Here is a 22,735-nt window from a genome sequence, read left to right on the forward strand (position 1 = left end):
AAGTACTTGATAAATGTTAGCTATTCTTAACTAGAAAGGCAGAAAGTGCATAGCAAATACTAGTTAGAAAGAGCTAACTTTCCCGGATATTCAGTTACAGATTGTTCATGTAGTTAAATTCACAACGGTCATGCAAAGGCTCTTATCAGCTTTTCTTTTTGGAGTGGGCACTTGCTTCTCAGATGGCCTCCGTAATTTCATTCATACTGATTTCCCAAGTGAAAACACTCGAGTTCAGGCAAGAACCTGTTTAGTATTCTGATTTAGGTAAGTGAGCAGAGTCACCGTTTTCTCTTTGATTTGTTTGCTCATCCATTCATTCATTCATTCGTTCGTTTTGCAAACATGTATTAAGTGTGAGCCATATGTGGTAAGCCTCTTGCTGGGGATCGGATAGGTGTGAGACACAGCTGTGGGAGAGAGATGCCTTGGGATGGCTAAATATAACAGTGTTGAGTGCTCTTCCCGGGGAAGCCCTGAGTGCTTTGGGTGATTGGAGGGTTGTGTTGCTGTTACTGGGCTGTAAGGGTCAAGGACTCCTCAGAAAGGGCAGGGGAGGGAAGTTTCACTGAGGGGAGTTGTGTTAGTTAGGGGAAACTGTGGGCCAAAGGGCTCCTAGGCTGAAGAGCAGAGTGGCTTAATTCTTCTGCTTTATTCCGTGTTCTCTCAGGACCCCTTGCCAGCTACTGATACGCCCTTGAGACAGTTTGCCTAGAGGATTTATTAGTGATTTTATTTTTTGTTTGTCACATTCTATTGACTAGTCTAAAAGAGAGCATATGTGTTTATCCAGTATTTACAGGTCATCAAAATTTATAGAAATATTCAATAAAGGCAAAGAGGTTTCAAAAGATTTTTTCATAGGTTCTATAAACCATACTGGAATTTGTTTTATTTTTTATTTATTTTATTTTATTTATTTGTCAGAGAGAGAGAGATCACAAGTAGGCAGAGAGGCAGGCAGAGACAGAGGGGGAAGCAGGCTCCCTGCTGAGCAGAGAGCCCGATGCTGCGGGGCTTGATCCCATGGACCCCAAGACCATGACCTGAGCCGAAGGCAGAGGCTTAACCCACTGAGCCACCCAAGCGCCCCTGGAATTTGTTTTTAAATTTAAACATTACTTTTGTTTGTTTACTTCAGAAATGTTGAAGGAATATTCTTTTTTTTTTTTTTTTTTAAAGATTTCATCTATTTGCCAGAGAGAGAGAGCACAAGCAGGAGAAGCAGCAGGCAAAGGGAGAAGGAGGCTCCCTGCTGAGCAGGAAGCCCGATGTGGGACTCAATCCCAGGACCGTGGGATCATAACCTGAGCCAAAGGCAGACGCTTAACTAATTGAGCCACACAGGCATTCCTGAAGGAATATTCTTCCTTAAATTCTTTTTTCTGAGCCAACCCACAGACTTGTAGATAAATCATAAGAAAACCATTTAATGGGTATCTGTGTAAGAGAGTCTTTTTTTTTTTTTTAAAGATTTTATTTATTTTACAGAGATCACAAGTAGAGAAGCAGGCAGAGAGGGGGGGGGGAAGCAGGCTCCCTGCTGAGCAGAGAGCCCGACTTGGGGCTTGATCCCAGGACCCTGAGATCATGACCCGAGCCGAAGGCAGAGGCTTAACAACTGAGCCACCCGGGTGCCCCAAGAGAGTCTTTTATTGTAATTCAATTTTCAAGTCTTTGGTCCCATATTTGCATGATTTGCAGTGGGTTTTTATTTCTGTTTATTGTTGTTATTACTATTTTTTTTCCTTCATCTTTTCATTTTGCCAAATTGGAGTCAAATATTTGAGACACTGGAAATTTCCTGTCAGGTTGATTTGATGCAATGCTTCAGGGCTGTCCAGAAAGGAGTATGTTAGTTCACTGGTGATAAGTTTAGAAATGGCTTAAATGATGGGGAACAGTAGATGAGAAAGAGTAGTTCAGGGAAGTTGACAGACTGCGTGCCCAGGAAATACATAATGAGATGAGAGAGAGTACTAGGCAAGAAATTTAGAATCTTAGAGGAGACACAAAGCAAGAAGATGGATTATATACAGGTCAGAATGTAATAAGTATCATGAGGATAAAAACAATGTTTTAGCAGTTCATCTAATAAATATTTATTTAGTGCTTACTATGGGAGTGGGAGTAAGATAATTTCTACTTAAAGAATTTAGGATAGGATTTGCATAGAGTTCATGTCATGTAATTTGATTTTGAAGAATATGTGGAGAATAGAATTAGAATTCTAGATTTGAAAGCAATGCTGTTCGATTGAAATATAATGTGAACCATATATGTATTTAAAGCGTTCTAATAACTGTATTAAAAGAAGCAAAAAGAGGGGGCGCCTGGGTGGCTCAGTGGGTTAAACCTCTGCCTTTGTCTCAGGTCATGATCTCAGGGTCCTGGGATCGAGCCCCGCATCGGGCTTTCTGTTTGGCAGGGAGCCTGCTCTACCCCTACCCTGCCTGCCTCTCTGCCTACTTGTAATCTCTCTCTCTCTGTCAAATAAATAAATAAAATTAAAAAAAAAAAGGCAAAACAAACAGGTGAAATTAATTCTGATATATTTTCTTTAACCCATTATATCCAAGATGTTATAATTTAGACATGTAATCAGAATAAAAAATTATTAATGAGTATATATTACATTTTGGTAGGAAGTCCTTGAAATTCACTAGGTGTGTTACATTTCCAGCACATCTCAATTCAGAAGCTAAATTTGCACTGGAAATACTGTATCTATATTTAGAGTTCATTAGAGTTCATTTCTCAAGTTAACAGTTGAGAAAAAAGATTGGCATACACAATTTGTTCCAATCATATGTTAAAGTTTTCCAGTACCTGAATAGGGAATCTGTTTTAAAATGTGCACGTAAATTAATTGAAACTACTTTAAAATTTAAAAATTTTTTCCTTGGTTGTCCTAGGCTCATCTCAGGTGCCTAGTAGCCGCTTGTGACTAGGAGATAACCAATAAAGACTGGACAGTTCTACATGATTGAAAAGAATGCTTTTGTAGGTAGAGAGCACATGCAGAGACCTCTCCTTTTTGAGGGGTTGTAAAAAAAAGTACGAAAGCAAATGGCTATAGCAGGTATTCTTGTAGGACCTCAGCTCTCATAAGTCCTGTATTTCCCAGAGGCAATGTGGGGCATGTTTGACATTGAGCTGCCTCACTCTGTTTGGAAGTTCAAGGTGCTCCACTCCACCTTGGGATTCGTTTTTGATGTTTAGCAGCTGGGGAGGAACAGGAGGACCCTCCTGTGTTACGATGAAGGTATAATGTTCACACTTTATTTTTTTATTATTATTTTTTTAAAGATTTTATTTATTTATTTGACAGACAGAGATCACAAGTAGGCAGAGAGGCAGGCAGAGAGAGAGAGTGGGAAGCAGGCTCCCCACTGAGCAGAGAGCCCGACGTGGGACTCGATCCCAGGACCCTGAGATCATGACCTGAGCCGAAGGCAGCGGCTCAACCCACTGAGCCACCCAGGTGCCCCGATGTTCACACTTTAAATCAGCCACAAATGTTTATATTATACCTACTGCATACTGCTTATAAAGTCAGGCATCTATATAATACATAATCCAGTAGATTAAAATACAAAGTCACAGACAACACAGCTAACTCCCAGCTGCTCAGTAAATTCTTGTAATGAGATAAATGCTGATTTAAAAGGTAACTGTTCGCTGTGTTTGTTATACTGGAATCAATTGACTATATTTTCCAAGATGAAACATAATTAAGAATATATTTTATATTAATTTTATTTATTAATTGGTCTTGGTTGCTTTGTGTTTGCACCAGATTAATACAGGTGGGAGTCTATCACAGTTTGAAATAGGTTTTTGGTGGTTATTTGTGGATTGCTGTCCCATTGCTATCTCTATAGACATATAAAAGTTTACATAAAGGCCACCAGACTAACATGACTATCTTTGGAATAAATACTTAAAAATTTCAGTGAGGAACGTAGGTGCAGCTTGCTGATACAATGATCACAAGTGCTTTATTATATTTGAGTAGAAGTTATAGTCCTATGACTGTCTTTGAGGGTTCATCAGAAGGGGTTTGGTTTCTTCAGCTTGGGAAAATTTTAGAACAATTGAACCAGTCCTACCTTTTTTTTTTTTTTTTTTAATATTTTTTATTTATTTACGTGAGAGAGAGAATGCTCGCACCAGCAGGGAGAGGGGCAGAGGGTAAAGCAGGTTCCCCACTGAGCAGGGAGTCCAAAGCAGGGCTTGATCCCAACAACCCAGGATCACGACCTGAGCCAAAGGCCGACACTTAGCTGATTGAGCCCCCCAGGCACCCTAGATCAGTCTTATCTTTATTAAGGCCCTATTTCTGCAGCTTTGATGTGAGCCCTTTCTTTTCAGAATGATTACATGATTTAAATACTCTGACATATCTATCCCTAGTGTTTTCTTTGTTGAAGAGCTCTGTCTGATGCTTTTTCTCTGGTGGATCGTTGACAGTTATGGCCTTTTGTTCCTGATTTCTGTTCTCCCTTAGTAATAGAATTCTGCTCTAGGTACATGGCCATTCAGAGTCAGGACTACATTTCTTAGCCTTTTTTGCTGCTAGGAATTCCTCTAGTTTTGACCAGTGGGGTGTAAGTAGAGTTTTTGTGTGGCAGCTTTTTAATGAAAGTGTTCATTATTTGTGTGTGTGTGTGTGTATGTGTGTGTTGTGGGGGCCATGCCCCTTGCTTTTTTTTTTTTTCTTTTCCCCTCCATATTCATTCTTTCTTCATGTCCTGCTGCCTGGGATTCATTTGCCACTATTTGGACCGTGGGGTCAAGGCCTCTCAAATTCAGAACAAGAAGATAGAAGGAACCTTCGTCTTTGATACTTAATGATGTGACGATGTTTTAAAACAAACCTGTACTGTGCACTGGACTTTAATGTGAGAGGCCCTGTATTGCGGTCTACTTTGTGGGGGCTGGAGAGATTGGACCAACAGGAGGATGCAAGGATTGACAGCATCCTCTAGAACCATTTGTCCTAAATTAAAGCTGGTGCTATTTAGATAAAAACAATGCCTAATTCAGCTGATAGATCATTCACAATGACTTATGGTAAGAATAATGTTATCTTTTTTTAAAAGGTTTTCTTTATTTGTTTGACACAGAGAGAGAGAGAGAGTGAGCATAAGCAGGGAGAGCAGAAGGCAGAGGGAGAGGGAGAAACAGGCTCCCCACTGAGCAGGGAGCCTGATGCAGGGCTCATGGGATCATGACCTGAGCCCAAGGCAGACCCTTAACCGACTGAGCCACCGAAGTACCCCTCATCTTATCCTTTCTTGAATGCAGTCCATGTATTAAAAAAACAAGGATCACTAGTTTGCTTTAAATTTGCTTTCTGACTTTGAAGTTAGAAATTTGCCAAGACACAGTTCAGATTTCCTTTTTTGAGTATTTATGAAAATGAATTCTGGCCACATTATCATACTATATAGGCAAATTATTAGTAGCCATTGAACAAATTTCCTAAATTTTTTTTATCTTCAATTATGTTGATTGTAATGTCAGCACTGAAGCATTGGCTGTAATCATAAATTCATTTAATAGAGAGAAGAAGGCCTTTTGAGTATTAGAAAATGAAGACTATTCTATCATGAAAAATGTTTCAGTGTCACATATTCTATTTAAAATTCTAAAGTGAGAGTTTTCTTCAAGGAATTAAAATTTGGCAGTTAGATGTTTAAATTTGAATAAGTAAAAATTTGAATAAGTAAAGAATAAGATATAAGATTAAATATAAATACAAATAAATATATAAATAAATATATATAGATCTATTTTTTATATATATGAATAAAAAATATAAATATAAATAAATATATAATAATAAATAAAGAAATTTGATAAGTAAAAATACTTGTTTTGGTGGGAGGTCGGGGAGCTTTGATATATTGAGTTCCCAAAGTTGAATTCTTAACAAAATCATGGAAGATCAGTTAATTGAAAGGTAATGGTGTCATGTGATTGAGTTGTGTTGAAGGGGATAGGCGATCTCTGTCTAGAGGGCACATTTTAGGGCAAAGGCAGGGCACTCTTCCAGGTGGCTTTTAGGCAACATGGTGACATTTTGGAGACTTCAAAGGTAGAGGTTTATTGCTTTGGAAGTACTGTAGTTATTAATCTGGTTTCTACCAATGTCCATGAGGTGCACAGAGTGGGTATTTTCTTCAAGATTCTCAAAGGCTCAAACTTCCTGTTGTTTCCCACAGTCAGTCAAAAATGGGTTTGAGTCACCTAAATGGTTATATGCTGTTTATCTGGTTTCATTTAGCCAGTCCACACAAGGCGCGTGAGGTGGGGGTGGGAAGGCAGTCTTTGATCTTTAATGAACAAAGAAGAATATCTTTAAAAAACTAGTATCAGCTCTGGAAAAAAGTATTCTCTGATCAGAAACGTTTCCATGTGATCTTCGCTATAGTCACAAACAGGAAGAGAGAATGAGGGCCAGAAATGCAAGTGTTGCTGTAAGATTTTATTGTATGTACTGATTTTTCATGGTACCAGGAGCAACTGTGTCGGGCTCCTCCATTACACTTACGTTGTTTGCAGGCATTGAATTCTACTCCGGGGTTGGGGTAGTGCCATCTGGAACTCCAGCATGAGTAGTCACTGCATGCAAGTTCCTTTCTCTCACCCTCCGAAATACTGCTTGAGGTCGGGGCTTAGGCTTCTGGTTGCTTCCTATTGCCTTTCTTTCCAACCTAATATCGGAAAGAAGTGGATGTATGTTTTCCTTTTAAAAGTCCAGCAATTAGGACTTTTCTTCTTTGAAGAAGGGAGACCTATGCACATTTAGTACAGATAACTGATGACTCCGAAAAAAAGTTCAAGGATATAATATTTTCATTTGCAAGGCGAAAAATTCTGATGCGGTGGTATAAATATCTGAAGTCATAAGGAAGGCCAGGACAAAAATAGTTTTCTGAGAAAGGCATGCTGGTTTTTTTTTTTCTTCTTCTTCCTGATAATATTACAGCTTTATCTACCGATCTCAGCCAGAGCGCGTCATGTCCGGGTCCCTCTGGGTTTGGCCTTTGAGCCCTTTCCTCTTTTCCCCAGGCCCATTCCATTTCTCAACTAAGCCTTGCTCAAAAAGTCCTCCCCTCATTAGTTCGGGCATTTCACAAGTTAAGATCACTTACTAAGTGTCCAGTTTTAGCATTTTGTTTAGAGGGCTTTGTACTTTCATGTATCATGATAATGGACCAAGACCTTTCTTCCTATGTTTATTGTGTCCTGTTTGAAAATATCTAACAGAGTCAAGGTTATCAAGTGCTGATTTTGATATACTCTCCCTTTTTCATTCTTTTATTTGAAGACTTACTAATTTTATTGCCAAACTTTCCAGTCAGTTAAAGTGTCCATTAATTTATTTTCCACCGTTTAATTTGTAGGTCAGAATGGCAGCAGTAGTCTTACAATGAGTGGCATTTTTTTCAGTATTAAAAAAGACAATATTTTTTTCCCCTTTTATCCCCCACCTTAGGTAAACTAGTTTATGTAGGAAAGCTCCCTCTAGTGTTTCCCAAAGCAAATACAAATGGTATTGGACTTTTCTTTTTTCTTTCTTTTTTTTTTTTTTTTTTTAGAAGACTTAATTTTTTAATTTGGGGATCAGAATAAAATTGAGAGGAAGGTATGGAGATTCTCCATACCCCTGCTCCTCACGTATACAGCTACCCTCATTATCAGCGTGACTTGTGAGAATGGTGTGTTTGTTACCTGGAGGATGAACCTGCATTGACACATCGTGATGACTCCAAGTAAATAGTTTGCTTTAGGGTTCATTCTTGGTGTGGTACATTCTTTGGGTTTGAACAAGTTTATGTGGACGTATATCCATCATGATAGTACCATACAGAGGATTTTCACTGCCCTAAAACTCTCTGTACTCTGCCCAGTTACCGTCCCTGTCTCCTCCCACCCTTTTTATGGTCTCCCTAGTTTTGCCTTTTCCAGGATGTCATAGAGTTCCAACTCTACAGCATGTAGCCTTTTCATATTGGTTTCTTTCACTTATTAATATGTCTTTAAGGTTTCTCCATGTCTTTTCATGGCTTAATAGCTCATTTCTTTTTGGCAATGAATAATGTTCCATTGTCTGGATGTACCACAATTTATCCTTTCATATACTGCAGGATATCTTGGTTGCTTCCAAGTTCAATAATGAATAAAGCTTCTATAAATATCCGTGCACAGGTTTTTGTGTGCAGAGATGTTTACAGTTCCTTTGAGTAAAATGCTAAGGAGTGATTGCTCTATAGTAGTTTAAGAGTATGTTTAGTTTTGTTAAAAACTAGCATTTTTACCTTGTAAAAAAATCACCAAACTCTTCCAAAGCCGCTGTACCATTTTGCATTCTTACCATCAGTACACAAGCATTTCCTCTGCTCCACGTCCTGACCAGCATTTGGTGTTGGTAGTGTCCCAGATTTTGGCCATTCTAATAGCTAGGTAGTGGTAGTTCACTGTTGATGTAATTTGCATTTCCCTAGTGCAATCTTTCTGTATGGAAAAATCTTTCTGTATGCATATTAGCCATCTATTTATCTTTTTAAAGTGAGGTGTCTATTAAGGTCTCTGGCCATTTTTAAATCAGGTTGTTTGTTTCTTATACTTAAGTTTTAAGAGTTCTTTGTATATTTTCGATGCTAGTCCTGTAGCAGGATATCTTTGGCAAATTATTTTCTCCCAGTCTATAGCTTTCCTAATAATGTCTTTTGTAGAAGTTTTTAATTTTAATAAAGTCTAGCTTATTATTTCTTTCATGTTGTATCTTAAAAGCTTGTATCTAAACTTACTTTCTTTCTTCTTTCATGTTGTATCTATTTCTTTCATGTTGTATCTAAAAAGGTATCACTATACCTAATGTCTTCTAAATCTCCTATGCTATCCTCTTGGAATTTTATATGTTTGCATTTCACATATAGGTATATAATCCATTTTGAGTTCATTGAGTTTGTGAAGGGTGTATTCTGTGGCTAGAGGAATTTTTTTTTTTTTTTTGCATGTCCAGTTCCAGTACCATATGTTAAAGAATCCATCTTTGTCCCATTGTGTTTTCTTTACTACTTTGTCAGAGATCATCTGACTATATTTATGTGGGTTTATTTCTAGGCTGTCTGTTTGCCCCATTGATCTATTCGTCTTTTCTTTCACTAACACTACATTATCTTCATTACCGTAGCTATACAGTAAGTCTTGAAGTTGGAAAGTGTCAGTCTTCCAATTTTGCTCTTCTTCAGTATTGTCTTGGTTATTCTGAGTTGTTTGCTTCTCCATATAAATTTTAGAATCAGTTTATCAATGTCGATAAAATAAGTTTCTGGGATTTTGATTGGGATTGAATAGAATCTGTAGATCAAGTTGGGAAGAACTGACCTCTGGACAATACCGAGTCTTTCTAATCTTAAATATGGATGATCTCTCCATTTATTTAGTTTTTCTTTCATTAGATTCATCAGAGTTTTGTAGTTTTTCCCATATAAACTTTGCACATATCTTGTTAGATTTATTCCTAAGTGTTTAATTTTGGGGGCTGCTAATGTAGATAGTATTTTCTTTTAATTTCAAATTCCCCTTGTTCATTGCTGGCATATAGCAGAGCAAATGACTTGTGTATATGAACTTTATATCCTACAACCTTGATATAATTACTTATTCTGGGAGAGTGAGGTTTTCTTTTTTTTTTTTTTTTCTTTTGTTTTTGTTTTTTTTATTCTTTCAGATTTTCTACATTGACAATTATGTCATCTAAGGACAAAGATGGTCTTATTTCTTCCTACCCCAAATTTATACCTTTTGTTTCCTTTTCTTCCCTATTGCATTAGCAAGGACTGATATTAAAAAGAGGAGTGGTGGGAGGGGACATCCTTGCCTTGTGCTTGATCTTAGTGGGAATGTTTTGAGTTACTTTCCAGTAACTATGATGTTAAGTTTAGGTTTTTTGTAGAAATCCTTTATTAGGTTCCTGAATTTCACCTGATACGTGAGTTCTCAAGTTCAGCCTTAGATTAAAGTGCACGTTTTTCCCATGAAAGGGTTGTAGGGGTCACATGCAACATCATCAGAGCATAGAAAGGGTGGCCTGAGAGGTCTGAAGATAATCTCACTTCACAATTTTGCCTGTAGTCAGCCTCGAATTGCACCGTGGTCCCATACACGGCTGATCTTCGTCCCCATCATGGCTTCAGTTGATGGTCCTTCCTTCTATTTTACTTAGGAACTTACGGCAGTCAGAGGAGAAGTTCTCCATGCCCCCCCACCCCATCTTCCTGCACCTGTGCCTTTACAGTTGGCCTTTCCCTTTGAGGTGGACTGTCCATGTCCCTGGGTCAGTTCAGACTCTTCCATTGTGCCCTTGATGCTGCCTCTTCTTACCTACTCAAGGACATGGCTAGCAATTCTGTCTTGTTTTTCTAGATCATGTTTCCCTTTCACTATAGGATGTTCTCTCTTGGAGCTGTCATTTCTTATATCTATGAGAAAACCCTCTTTTGACTCACTTTTTGTACCTCCAGCTGCTGCCCTGATAGGTTTCCTGCACCTAGTGTTTTGGATTCTGTTCCTGGAGTTTTCTTTGGAACCTACTCCAGTAAGAACTTTGCCCTAAGTCCTCCCTAGAAACTTACTGTCAAAGTCACCTATCCTCTTAATGTTCTTTACCCGCTTCTTCTTGAAAACTTTTCTGACTTGGTTCAGAATACCATTCTCAGCTGGTTTTGACCCTGGGTCTTGTATTTTCCTTTGCTCACATCTTTGCCTTTCCCAGACTATAAACATGGTGTGCCTCTGGGCTTGGTCCCTAGAGATACTCTCTTTGCCTAGCTCTCTATGCCTGGCTCTGACATTTAGACTCACTGTCTTCCAATTTTTCTTTATCTGCTTTGTCCTCTTCCCTGAGCGTTGGACATTTACATTCATGTATATATCTCCCCTTAGATGCCTATAAGCTGCTCAAAACTCACATGTCTAAAACTAAGCTCTTGCTCTCTGAAGCATCCCCCACCCACAGCCTGTTTCACTGCAGCTCTCTTTTTCTGGTTCCTGTGGCCGAAACCCATAACATTCATTCGTGTCTGCTTTCCTTCTCTTACATGCCACATTAGATCCATCAACAAATCATCTTGACTGTGCCTTTTAAATTATATCCAGAAACTTCCATTTTCTCACCACTTCCCTTGCTGTCTGTCCCTCCACTGTGAACCACTGTTAGCTCAGCCTGGATGGAGACAGTGGCTCCTGCTTACCACCCTGGCCATCTCTTCTCCATACAAGAGCAATGGGAGCCTTTAAACCTCTAACTCAGCACCCCACAGTGGCTTTCTGTCTCACCAAGTGTGGAAGCCAAAGTCCTTTCAGGGCCCTGCATGATTGACATGCCTCCTGTTCCCCACAGTGGCTTCTTTGATAATCTCCCTCCCATCCAGCCACACTGGCTCCTCTCCATTCCCTGAACATGCCAGGCACATTTCTCCGTCAGGGCCTTTGTACTTGGTGTTCTGTCTGCCTGGAATGTTCCTCCCCTAGATATCGGTATGGCTCACCTCCTTGCTGACTTCAGGTTTTTACTCAAATATTTTATAGAGAGTCCTTTCCCTGAAATTACAACTATTCTGCCTCCCCTTCCAAGTTTTTTTTGTCCCCTTTCCCTGCACTGTTTTTCTCCTTGGCCATTTTCACTATCTAGAAACCTTTATATTTTACTTATTTATTATATCCCTCCACTGCAATTTAAATTTCGTGAAGGCAATGTGTGTGTGTGTATGTGTATGTGTGTGTGTATACATAAAATTTATCAGCAGCTCCCCACTTCTTCTGTCTCTTTACAGTATAAATCCCGCTTGCATTGTAGATTTCATTAAACATTATAGAATGCTTTCATTGTCCAAGGGCTGGGTCAGGCACATTTTCACATAGAATTTTCCCACTTGATCTCTGAAATCAACATTGCGATTCCTATTTTATAGATGAGTGGAAAACCAAAGTCTGAGAAAGATGTATAGTGTCTTTACTACAGATAATAATAGATATTGGAATGGAGCTTTAAACTCAAGCCCTCTAACTTCATGTTATGTACTTTCTAATATACCACACTAGGGACAAATCCACATTTCAGTAATGACTTAACTTTTTTTTTTTTTTTTGATTTTATATATTTATTTGCCAGAGAGACAGAGAGCACAAGCAGGGGGAACAGCTTGCAGAGTGAGAAGCAGGCTCCCAGCTGAGCAAGGAGACCAATGAGGGACTCAGTCCCAGGACCCTGGGATCATGACCTGGGCGGAAGGGAGAGGCTCAACCAACTGAGCCACCCACGCGTCCCATGATTTAACTTTTTGAAAGGGGCTTTGAAAGGACTGCCCTTGCCAATCTTCCACCATCTCAATTCTTACCCCCTACCCTATCTTCTGTCTTGTCGTGCTGTTTCCCTCCAGCACAAATGCAGCCGCTATTGAGGACATTTGTAAATTTGGAACAGTCATAAAAGCATAAGCCCTGTCTTCCAGCAACGGTATTCGGTGACGGAAGCAGGGAGACAGAATGGGAGGGGAGAATTTAGCAGAAGGGTTTTAAGAATTTCCCTCTTTGATGCTTGAGCTAACTTAGAGACCACCAAGAAATTGCACTTAGAGAAAAGCTGAGCCAGAAAGGAGTTTGGAGCAAAGTGGCTAAGAATATCTAAGGAGTAAAGTCTGGTCTGAGAGGAAACTGTCTTGACTCGAGCCTATGTGGCTCAAAAACCAAACAACTTGGATGACTGTTGTGTTAAGTCACAGAGATATTCTGCTTTCTTTGGCTTTAAATAGTCTCCATTCTGTAATCTCATCCTGTTGTTCTTTATTGGTATAACTTTTGTTGTAAGTAGTTTGCTTCCACATCTATAAAACAAGATAGTGGGGATCAGTGATTCTGTTAGGGCACCTTTAGATTTAAAATTATGTGATTTTAAAATCCTGCATTACTCTAGTGATTTTGAATCTAGATCTAGTGATAATCGGGCCTCTTTTTACTGTGCAAAATTTCCCTTAAAATAATAATTTAGGGGCACCTGGGTGGCTCAATGGGTTAAAGCCTCTGCCTTTAGCTCAGGTCATGATCCCAGGGTCCTGGGATCGAGCCCCACATCGGGCTCTCTGCTCAGCAGGGAGCCTGCTTCCCCTCGTCTCGCTCTGCCTGCCTATCTGCCTACTTGTGGTCTCTGTCAAATAAATAAAATCTTTAAAAAAAAATAATTTATATTTTAACTGAATACAAAGAATTGCTGAAGCACTTTCAGATAAAATTAAGATGGTTTTTAAAAATCAGTTTTATTTCTTATTGAGATTGTCAGATAATCTCACCTTAAAGAAACGACAACACAGACCATGCTTCGAAAGTAACAGGTCCTGGAAAAACCTTTTGTGCCCTCAGGTAATGGGGAGTGTTTCTTTAACCTAAGTGATTTCATGGCATGGACATACCTTCTGATCGCTTTCCATTTGTTGAAGAGGAGATTTTGAAAGCCAAATGGAAATTATAACATTAAATGACCAAATTTGTTTTTTTCTCAAAATGCAGAGCTGACCTTCTTTTATTTTTAGTTTTATTTATTTAAGTAACCTCTGTATCCAGCGTGGGACTTGAACTCACAACCCTGAGATCAAGCATTGCATGTTCTTCCCTCTGAGCCAGCCGGGTGCCCCTTAATACTGTAAATATAACATACTTAGAAGGGAAATGTGCTTTCTTCCTAAAGGCACATCTTATTTTTAAAGCAAATGTGTTTCTTTTCTATACTGTCTCTCTTGAACTGAGACTAGTTTAAATCGTTAGTTCTTTTCATTAGGCAGCCTTTTCGGCTTACTTCAAATGTTTGCTAGTGTTTTTTTCTCAACTTTAAAAAAATTCTTTCCCCCTCTTTTTCATACTTATCTAAATTTTTCTGTGCCTACTATAACTATTATAAAATGATCAATAATGAGTCAAGGAATTAAGCTCCTATCGATTGTAAAAGAATTTACCCAGTTGTTTTTTTGTTTTATTTCTTAAGCTCATTTTCATATTCATATTTTCATCATTTTTAAATGTTTACTGAGGTTCACCAATGTTTTGTGGAAAAAGGATATCATACTCTAATCTTCTCTTATTTTCATCATTAACAAGCCTGAGACCCTTGTGATTAGTTAAGCAGCATAAGACAGTGGTTATCAAACTTAAAATGTTTCTTTTTAAAGAAAGCTAAAACTTCTGCTCTTTAGTCCTGAACAATCAGTGTGTTTCCTGATTGCAGAGGCAGGAAATACTTTACTTTTGAAGCAATAACGGTTATTCCTGGGAACTTTCATAATTGGCTGCATAGAGATAGCGCGGACTTTAACAAATACAACAGAATTACTGCTGGCTTATTTAAAAAGAGAGAGGCCCTCTTAAGTGTGATAAAAAGCTAATTACTCAGGACTTGATCAGTTTGGCATACTCCCTGCTCTTGGAGAACATCGTTCAGCTGGTTTCCTGACTAAAGGTATCTTTCCCTAGTACTTTTTTACTATCCAGATTTTTCTTTGGAATTTACTTAGACCTTTAAACATCACTTGTGGTCCTTGTAGAATTTGTTTACCTTTGAAGTCAGGTGGAGTGTAATTTTTATACTACACTTGGATTTCTTGAATTATGATATTTGATAATTACGATTAATTATGACTAGTTATGATAATTAATGAGAGACCACAGCATGACATCCAGGGATCTAGCGGCAACTTTTTTCCTCCTCTAGAATGAGGAATTGCTGTTGTCTGCTTTTTGATATTTGAGTCTGAATTCTTTAGTGAGGTCACTGAAGGTGTAACAACAGCATACTGGCTTAAGGTGGCACTGTGCTTTCTCTTAATATCATGAGACATTTGAAAAAAGCCCTTTCATTTATTGTTTGTTGAATTGACTATTGTGCCTTAATGAAAATAGATCATTTCATTGACTTACCTTATTTCTGGTTTAACATCAGCGTGAGTTTTCCATCTCCTTGCTCCTGTATTGACGCTGGTGCAAAAATAAACTCACAGAAATTTGGGTCTAGATGAGGTCTTATTGACCATCTCCCAGCCCCCCTGCCCCCCTTCCCCCCTTCGACTGGTGAGGAAGCTCTAGGATGCAGAATAGCACAAATTCCCGGCAGAGCTGGGGACGGAATACAAATCTCTCAGTTTCTATTTGGTAGAGTCTTTTTCATCATTGTTGTTTTGTGTTCAAGATTATTTGCTGCTACAGAATAAAAACCTTGCCTTTAGGGATGCCTGGGTGGCTCAGCGGGTTAGGCGTCTGCCTCCGGCTCAGGTCATGATCCCACTGCCCTGGGATGGAGTCCCATATCGGGCTCTCTGCTCAGCAGGGAGTCAGCTTCTCCTTCTCCTTCTGCCTGCTGCTCCCCCTGCTTGTGCTCTCTCTCTGATAAGTAAGTAAGTAAATAAATAAAATCGTTAAAAACAACAACAAAAACTTTGCCTTTACTTGGCATTACCATGCGACATAATCAGATTCTGAGCCCTGATGTTATCCCTAGCTGGAGTATGACTAACTAGATTCTGCACCTAGAGGGTGTAGTTTGAGGTGCTCCGTGGCATCTGGAGAGACATTCCTCACACGAACACTCACTTCCTGGCTGGGTGAGCACTGAGCAGAGGGAAAACTTGTGGCTTTCCGTCTGTGGGGGGATGCCAGATCTCAAGTTAGTAACTGGAATTTTCTAAACCTGTATCAAACGTGCCATTTATACTTCTGTTTCCTGACAGTAGTCACTCAGTTTCTTCTGAGAACAGAATACTTTCCCAGTGGTTGGAAGAGCTCTAGTAAGGACAAAATCCCCACCAGTCAGTCCTCCACTTAAGAGTTCGTGGTATGGGGGCTCCTGAGGGGCTCAGTCCGGTAAGCATCTGCCTTTGGCTCACGTCAAGATTCCAGGGTTCCTGGGATCAAGCCCTGCATCTCATCGGGCTCCTTGCTCACAGCAGGGCATCTGCCTCTCCCTCTGCCTGTCACTCCCCCTGCTTGCTCTCTCGTGCTCTCCCTCTCTCTTTCTCTGTCAAATAAATAAATAGATAAAGTCTATTAGACTTTATTTATTTGACAGTCAGAGGTCACAAGTAGGCAGAGAGGCAGACGGAGAGGAGAGGTGGGGAAGGAGGCTCCCTGCAGAGCAGAGAGCCCGACGCAGGGCTCCGTTCCAGGACCCTGAGATCACAACCTGAGCCGAAGGCAGAGGCTCAAACCACTGAGCCACCCAGGTGCCCCGATAAAATCTTTAAAAAAAAAAAAAAAAAGAGTTTACAGTCTAATAGTAGAGGGAGAGAAAAGAGATGTTGAAAGATGCAGTACATACAAAGACTCAAATTCATTCAAAAAACATAGAAATGTATATATAAATGTGTCAGTTAACACTGACACTAGGGGACAATGCCATTTTCCCAAAATATCACATGTATGTGCAAGTACTGGCCCAAGTTTTGTTTTTCTTGTGTTTCTTCTGATTGGCCCCTCAAATGAAATGCCTCATAGGTTCTCACGTTTCTCTTATAACTCATTTCCCCACTATGGATATTTTACTGACCTTACTTTATCAGTGTCTCTCTCCTGGTGTGGGCTCTGGGTGTGGGGGCAGGGGCTGTGTAATGGTTTATGTGTGCTTTCCCTGTAATGACACTCAGAAACAGAGCCGGAGGTTGCAGTTCTGCAGGTGGAACCCCTCTGCATCCCGGGTCACTGAAAGCTGTTGACGGTCGTGACCTGAGGGCGGGTGTCAGGGTGCAATTAACAACTCAGATTATTGGAAGATGAAATGACCAACCCAGGTGAGGCAAGATGATAAGCTTTGCTTATGTAAACTGGGTCATTAACTGAATTACACTGAGGTATTAAGCCTTTGCCTGTGGTCACAGGAGATGTCAGTAAGACTCTAGAAATTCAGCGCCTAATCAGTTCCTCATGTAGGAGAGCTCTCAATCTAGGTAAAGTATACAAACGTGGAATAGAGAGGAACTGACACACGGAAGGTTGAATTAACTTTGTAGTCTCGATGATAGAATATAACTCTAATAATTGTTTGCACATTTATAACAAGAGCAAAATTCTGCAGGTTCAAAAAAATATGCTACAGATAATGCTTCTTCAGTCTACAGAGATACTTTGGAAATTTAGGAACACTTGGGTTGCAAAATTAGATGGAAAAGTATTTCATGAAATATGATTAGTGAGGGGGAGGCATCCATCTCTCTTAGGGTTTTGCCTAACAGCCACTAGAATCATTTGCCTTTTTTTTTTTTTTTAAGGATTTTGTTTATTTATTTGACAGAGAGAGAGAGAGAGAGAGAGAACAAGCAGGTGTTGCGGCTGGCAGAGGGAAAGGGAGAAGTGGACTCCCTGCTGAACAGAGAGCCAAACACAGGGCTTGATCTCAGGACCCTGGGATCAGAACCAGAGCTGAAGGCAGACGCTTAACCAGCTGAGCCACCCAAGAGCCCCAGAATCATTTTGCTTTTTGCAGGGTTGCATATGTAGCTCACCCTCCTTAGCTTTGGCCCTTGTCAGATACTAAGGCTAAATAAATAAATAAGTGACAGAGGGCTAAGTTTGCTGGTCATGGGTTAGTAAAAACAGCTGACTTCTTTCCCGAGGCAGGTCAGGTGTTCAGGGTAGTCCTTGAAACTACAGCATTTGGACTTTATTCTTTCATACGAAGTACTTAACCAGCAAGCTGAAATTCTTATGATTTTGAACTGTGAGTGTTCCGGCAGTATATCTCAAATAATTATGAGAAAGAGAAGTTCCCGCTTCAGAATTGATGCTAGAAGATTTGAAGATAGACCATATATGCCTAAATGTAAAACAACCCTGAATATAATCTTTTTTCTAAAGATAAGGATTAGCCCCCACCCCCAATTTTTTTTTTTTTCTTTTGGCCAACGTAAGCATGTACTTTGTACCAGGAATCATTCTAGGTTCTGGGATACAAGGAAAAAAATGAAAACAAAATAAAACACAAAAGACAGAAATCCCTGCCCTCCTAGGGCCTACTTTCTGGCAAATAAATTATACAAGATGTTAAAAGAGGTAAGTGCTGGTAGAGAGTTATGAAGCAGGGAAAAAACCCAGGGCATGTTGGCTATGTGTGTGTTTTGGGGTGGGGAGTGCTTGCTGCCTTACAAGGTGGCCGTAGAACATGGATTGAATGAGATGAGGGAGTGAGCCATGCAGTGAACTGGGAGAGGAGTGTGGAGCTCAGAGCCCTTGAGGGAGAAGAGTGGGGGCATGCTCCAGGAATAGCTCGGAGGCCAGTGTGGCTGCAACAGAGTGAGAGGGAGTTTAGGAGTAAAGTCATAGGAAGTGGAGTTAGGATGACAAGATGAAAATCAAAGTTGACTAGAGGTCGTATAGAAGACATGGAGCCGTGGTGCTTATATGTCGAATGCAGATGGCATGGGTCCTTAGGGTATTGTAAGGATCTTTTATTCTTAACGAAATGGGCAGCTTGGAGGATTTACAGGTAAGTAACATGACATTTAAGAAGGATTCTAATTCAGTTTAAAAAGGCTCCTTCTGGCTTTTGAGAGTAGATTGAAGGAGACAAGGGACACTAGTTAAAAGGTTCATGTAGTAAACCAAGTGAGAAATGATTATTTGTATTCTCTTCTATGAATGTACCACATTTTGTTTGTCTGCTCTTTCCTTCAGTTTTATTGAGATAGAATTGACATTCAAGGTTGTATTAGGTCAAGGTGTACAATATAATGATTTGATACGTGTACATATTGGGAAATGATTGATAAAATCAGTTGAACATCACTCACCTCACATAGTTACAGGTATTTTTCTTGTGATGAGAGCTTTTAAGATCTACTTCTTAGCAACTTTCAATTAATTTAATTCTATTTGCTTAGCAACTAATAACAATATAATATTATTAATTAAAGCCACCATGCTGTATATGAAGTCCCAGAACTTAACTTATAACTAGAAGTTTGTACCTTTTGACAATTTCCAGAAGCCCCCTCACCTCCTTTGCCCCCGGCAACCACCGATCTGTTTTCTCCATCTATGAGTTCAGTTTTTAAAAATTCCACATATACCTGAGGTCATGCAGTATTGGCCTTTCTCTGACTTATTTCAATTAGCATGATGCTCTTGAGGTCTATTCATGTTGTTGCAAAAAGCAGGTTCCCTTTTTTATGACTAAATAATATTGCATTGTACACTTCTGTGTATCTGTATATTTTTTATCTGTTCATTGTGGAGGGACACTGAGGTTGTTTCCATGTCTTGGCTATTGTTAACAATATTGCAGTGAATAGTAGGGAGCAGATACCTTTTTTGAGATAGTAATTTTGCTTCCTTTGGATATGTACCCAGAAGTGGAATTGCTGGATCATATCATAGTTCTGTTTTTAATAGTTTGAGTTAACGCCATACTGTTTCCCATAGTAAGTGCACCAGTTTACGTTCCCACTGACACAACATGGGGATTCCCTTTTCTCTACATTTTTGCCAGTACTTACTTCTGGTCTTTTTTTGATGATAACTATTTGGTTAGATGATATATCCCTTTGTGGTTTTGATCTGCATTTCCCTGATGGTTAGTGAGTATTGGAGTGTTGATGAACATTTGTGTTGGTTGTTTTGAGTATTGTGACTCAGGCTTCTGGGAATATTTGTGGACTAGCTTTTGTGCGGACATATGTTTTCAGGGCTGTTAGCAAATCTCTAGGGGTGGAATTGCTGGGTCATGAGATAGGTCTATTCTCACCTCCTGAGAAACTCCCAAAAGATTTTCTAAAGTGGTTTTGCCATTTCATATCTCTGCATATGCCATGTACGGAAGTTCCAGTTGCTCCATATCCCAGCAGGCCTTTGTCTTCTTGATGTTAGCCATTCTAACAGGTGTATAATGGTATCTTACTGTGGTTTTCATTTGCATTTTTTCTTTTCTTTCTTTTTTTTTTTAAGATTTTATTTATTTATTTGACAGAGAGAGAGATCACAAGCAGGCAGAGAGGCAGGCAGAAAGAGAGGAGGAAGCAGGCTCCCCGCTGAGCAGAGAGCCAGATGCGGGGCTCGATCCCAGTACCAGGAGATCATGACCTGAGCGGAAGGCAGCGGCTTAACCCACTGAGCCACCCAGGCGCCCCATCATTTGCATTTTTTCTGAAGGCTAATGCAGATGAGGAGTGTCTGGATCTTATTCTCTTTATCCAGAAAGTTTATTGTATCCTTGTTGTTGAAACTTTGATTCCTTTCAGCTGACACTTATTCATAACTTTTATTTATCTTTTGCATTTATTTATTTTTTTCAGTCCTGGTTGATATGTGTTAGCATATACTTTTTTTAATCTTAATTTTTTAAAAAGACATCTGACCCCTTATAACAACTCTTCAAAGTACTGAAAGGATGTATTATGATTTATTAAAGGTTGGCAGTGGCCTATTTAGCCTCACAGTTTTGTTTTCGGGAAACCAATGCATTTAAAATGGGGAAGTATAATACTTACATTAAATTTCTATCTTACCTTTAAGTCATTTATGTCTGACAGTGTAACAAGTTTATCCTTTATCCTACATGGAGTTGACTCTTACTTTCTGTATGTTATCATTTAGGATGAGAATGCATTCTGTGTGATAGCAGCAAGTTTATCTCTAAATATTTATCTCTAAATTATCTCTAAACATTCAACTGAAATGCGGAATTTCAATTCTTTTCCAGGTTCCCGATGTGATCAGCAGTATAAGGCAGTTATCGAAAGCTGCCATGAAAGAGGATGCCAAAGCCAGCAAAGACAACGAGGATGCCTTTTACAACTCGCAGAAGTTCGAAGTCCTGTACTGCGGGAAGGTGACGGTGACCCACAAGAAGGCCCCTTCCAGCCTCATCGACGACTGCATCGAGAAGTTCAGCCTGCACGAGCAGCAGCGCCTGAAGATCCAGGGCGAGCAGCGCGGTGCGGACGCGGGGGATGACCCGGGGGTCTTCGAGGCCACGGCCCCCTGCCCAGCCGCCGACATCCTGGCCGAGGAAGGGGACGGCGTCCCTGACATCCTGCCAACCTTACCCGCCACAGCCAGCCAGCCGGGGCTGCCCAGCTCTCGAGCTGGCTTCCCAGAGCGGATTTTGGAAGATTCTGGCTTTGATGAACAGCAGGAGTTCCGGTCTCGGTGCAGCAGCGTCACCGGCGTCTTGCAAAGGAAAGTTCACGAGAACAGCCAAAAACCACTGCCGCGAAGGAGACACGCCAGCGCGCCGAGTCACGTGCAGCCCTCGGATTCGGAGAAGAACAGGACCATGCTGTTCCAGGTGCTGCCGGGCGGGGCGCTGGCGGGGCTGGTTTCCAAGCGCGCAGGATTTGCTAGTTAGTTGCAGCCGGCGCCGGCCCCTCCCCGTCCCATCGCGCGCTCTGCACGGGTCCCGCACCCTCCCCGCTCCCCCGCCCCCAACCCGGGCCAAGGCGAGCAGGGAAGGCAGATGGAGAGAAGAGCAAGGGAAAGCAGGGAAGGGCCCAGAGGCAGACACGGAGTGTGGATTTTTAGCAAGTGGGGGAACAGGGCACGGAGATATGGAGAAAGAAGCGATTAAATAGATTACCCTATCACCAGCATTTGCCTTGGGTTGATTCTTAAATAGATGTGTGTTGTGTCTAGATGTCTAAATAGATGTGCCTTGCAGAGGTTTTAAAGATGTGAATAATCTGGGAAAGTGTGATAGGCATGGAGGACAAAGAGAAAGTTTTCTTTAGAGAAGGAAAAGTCTAGAGACTCCTGAGTGTATTTTCAGATGCTGTTCCACAAAAAGAAGAAAGTTAAAGAAACACCCTGAGCCTGACAACTTACAGGATCCGTTGCCAAAATAATGGCGTACAAGCTGTATTGTAGGTTTAAAAGAGGCATCTTAATTTAAAAAGTAATTTTTGAGTTTGTACAAGATACAAAAAATGTCAGGTTCCACCTTAAAGAACTTAAGTCAAAACAGTGCCTTGGAGAAGTCCTTTAAGTCCTCAGCTTGTAAGGTCTGAGTTTTCTTGGGGGAAAGAAAAAAAAAAAGAGGGACCGTCCTTTTATCCTATGGTAAAGAGACTTGAGTAGGAAATTCCACAGCGTACCTTGATAAACAGTGCCAGTGTGTAATACTTGCTTATCAGAAGTCTGTGGGTTCTTTTGTTTTGTCCTGTTTTGCTTTTGATAACTAGGCATGTAATGAAAGTATCCATAGGCTTTTCTTGGGTGATACACTGACTGAGCTGCCTCTCTTTTTGAGGCTCTCAGAGGTATTCATTTTCCTAGCTTGCCACAGTGATTGATGTTAATTTCCCTGGCTGTGGATTTTTAAAAAGTTTAATGTGCTCAACTGCAAATATTATGTTTTTGTTGACCATTTGGGAGGAAGTATGATTATAAGTGATGGTTAAGTAATTGGTGTTTTTAGAGATCTTGAAGAAAGGGAGCATGTTTTTAAAAAGATGATCGTGTTGAATGAACAGAATGGTTTCTTAGATCTTATAAATTAAGATCAACTTCATTTTCATGATTTTTAGACAAAAGGAGGAAATGTGTTGAGGCTGCTGATAGTTGGAGTTGAAATACTGGCTGGTTTGGATGTTGAAGCACATTGGTTGTTGAAGAACATGTATAGCAATTGAATCTATATTACTAGTTGGATATATAATCATAAAGTAAGACCTTAGGTCCTTGCGAGTTGAAA

At 40.1% G+C, this 22,735-nt stretch overlaps 1 protein-coding gene across 3 annotated transcripts in view; it reads left to right on the forward strand.

Annotated features, from left to right (window-relative positions):
* The window catches only part of TBC1D4 (TBC1 domain family member 4), a 192,061-nt gene that overhangs the window by 99,702 nt on the left and 69,624 nt on the right, over positions 1–22,735 (forward strand). For 2 of the 3 annotated variants that reach the window (XM_032315115.1, XM_032315116.1), the window contains exon 2: positions 20,747–21,334. In XM_032315115.1, the coding sequence (XP_032171006.1) occupies positions 20,747–21,334 (588 nt within the window). Of the gene's footprint in view, positions 1–14,428; positions 14,525–20,746; positions 21,335–22,735 lie in introns of those variants that run through there. The other variant, XM_032315117.1, reaches the window with a different exon arrangement.

Source organism: Mustela erminea, chromosome 15 (assembly GCF_009829155.1).
Source record: "Mustela erminea isolate mMusErm1 chromosome 15, mMusErm1.Pri, whole genome shotgun sequence".
Classification (NCBI taxonomy): Eukaryota; Metazoa; Chordata; class Mammalia; order Carnivora; family Mustelidae; genus Mustela; species Mustela erminea.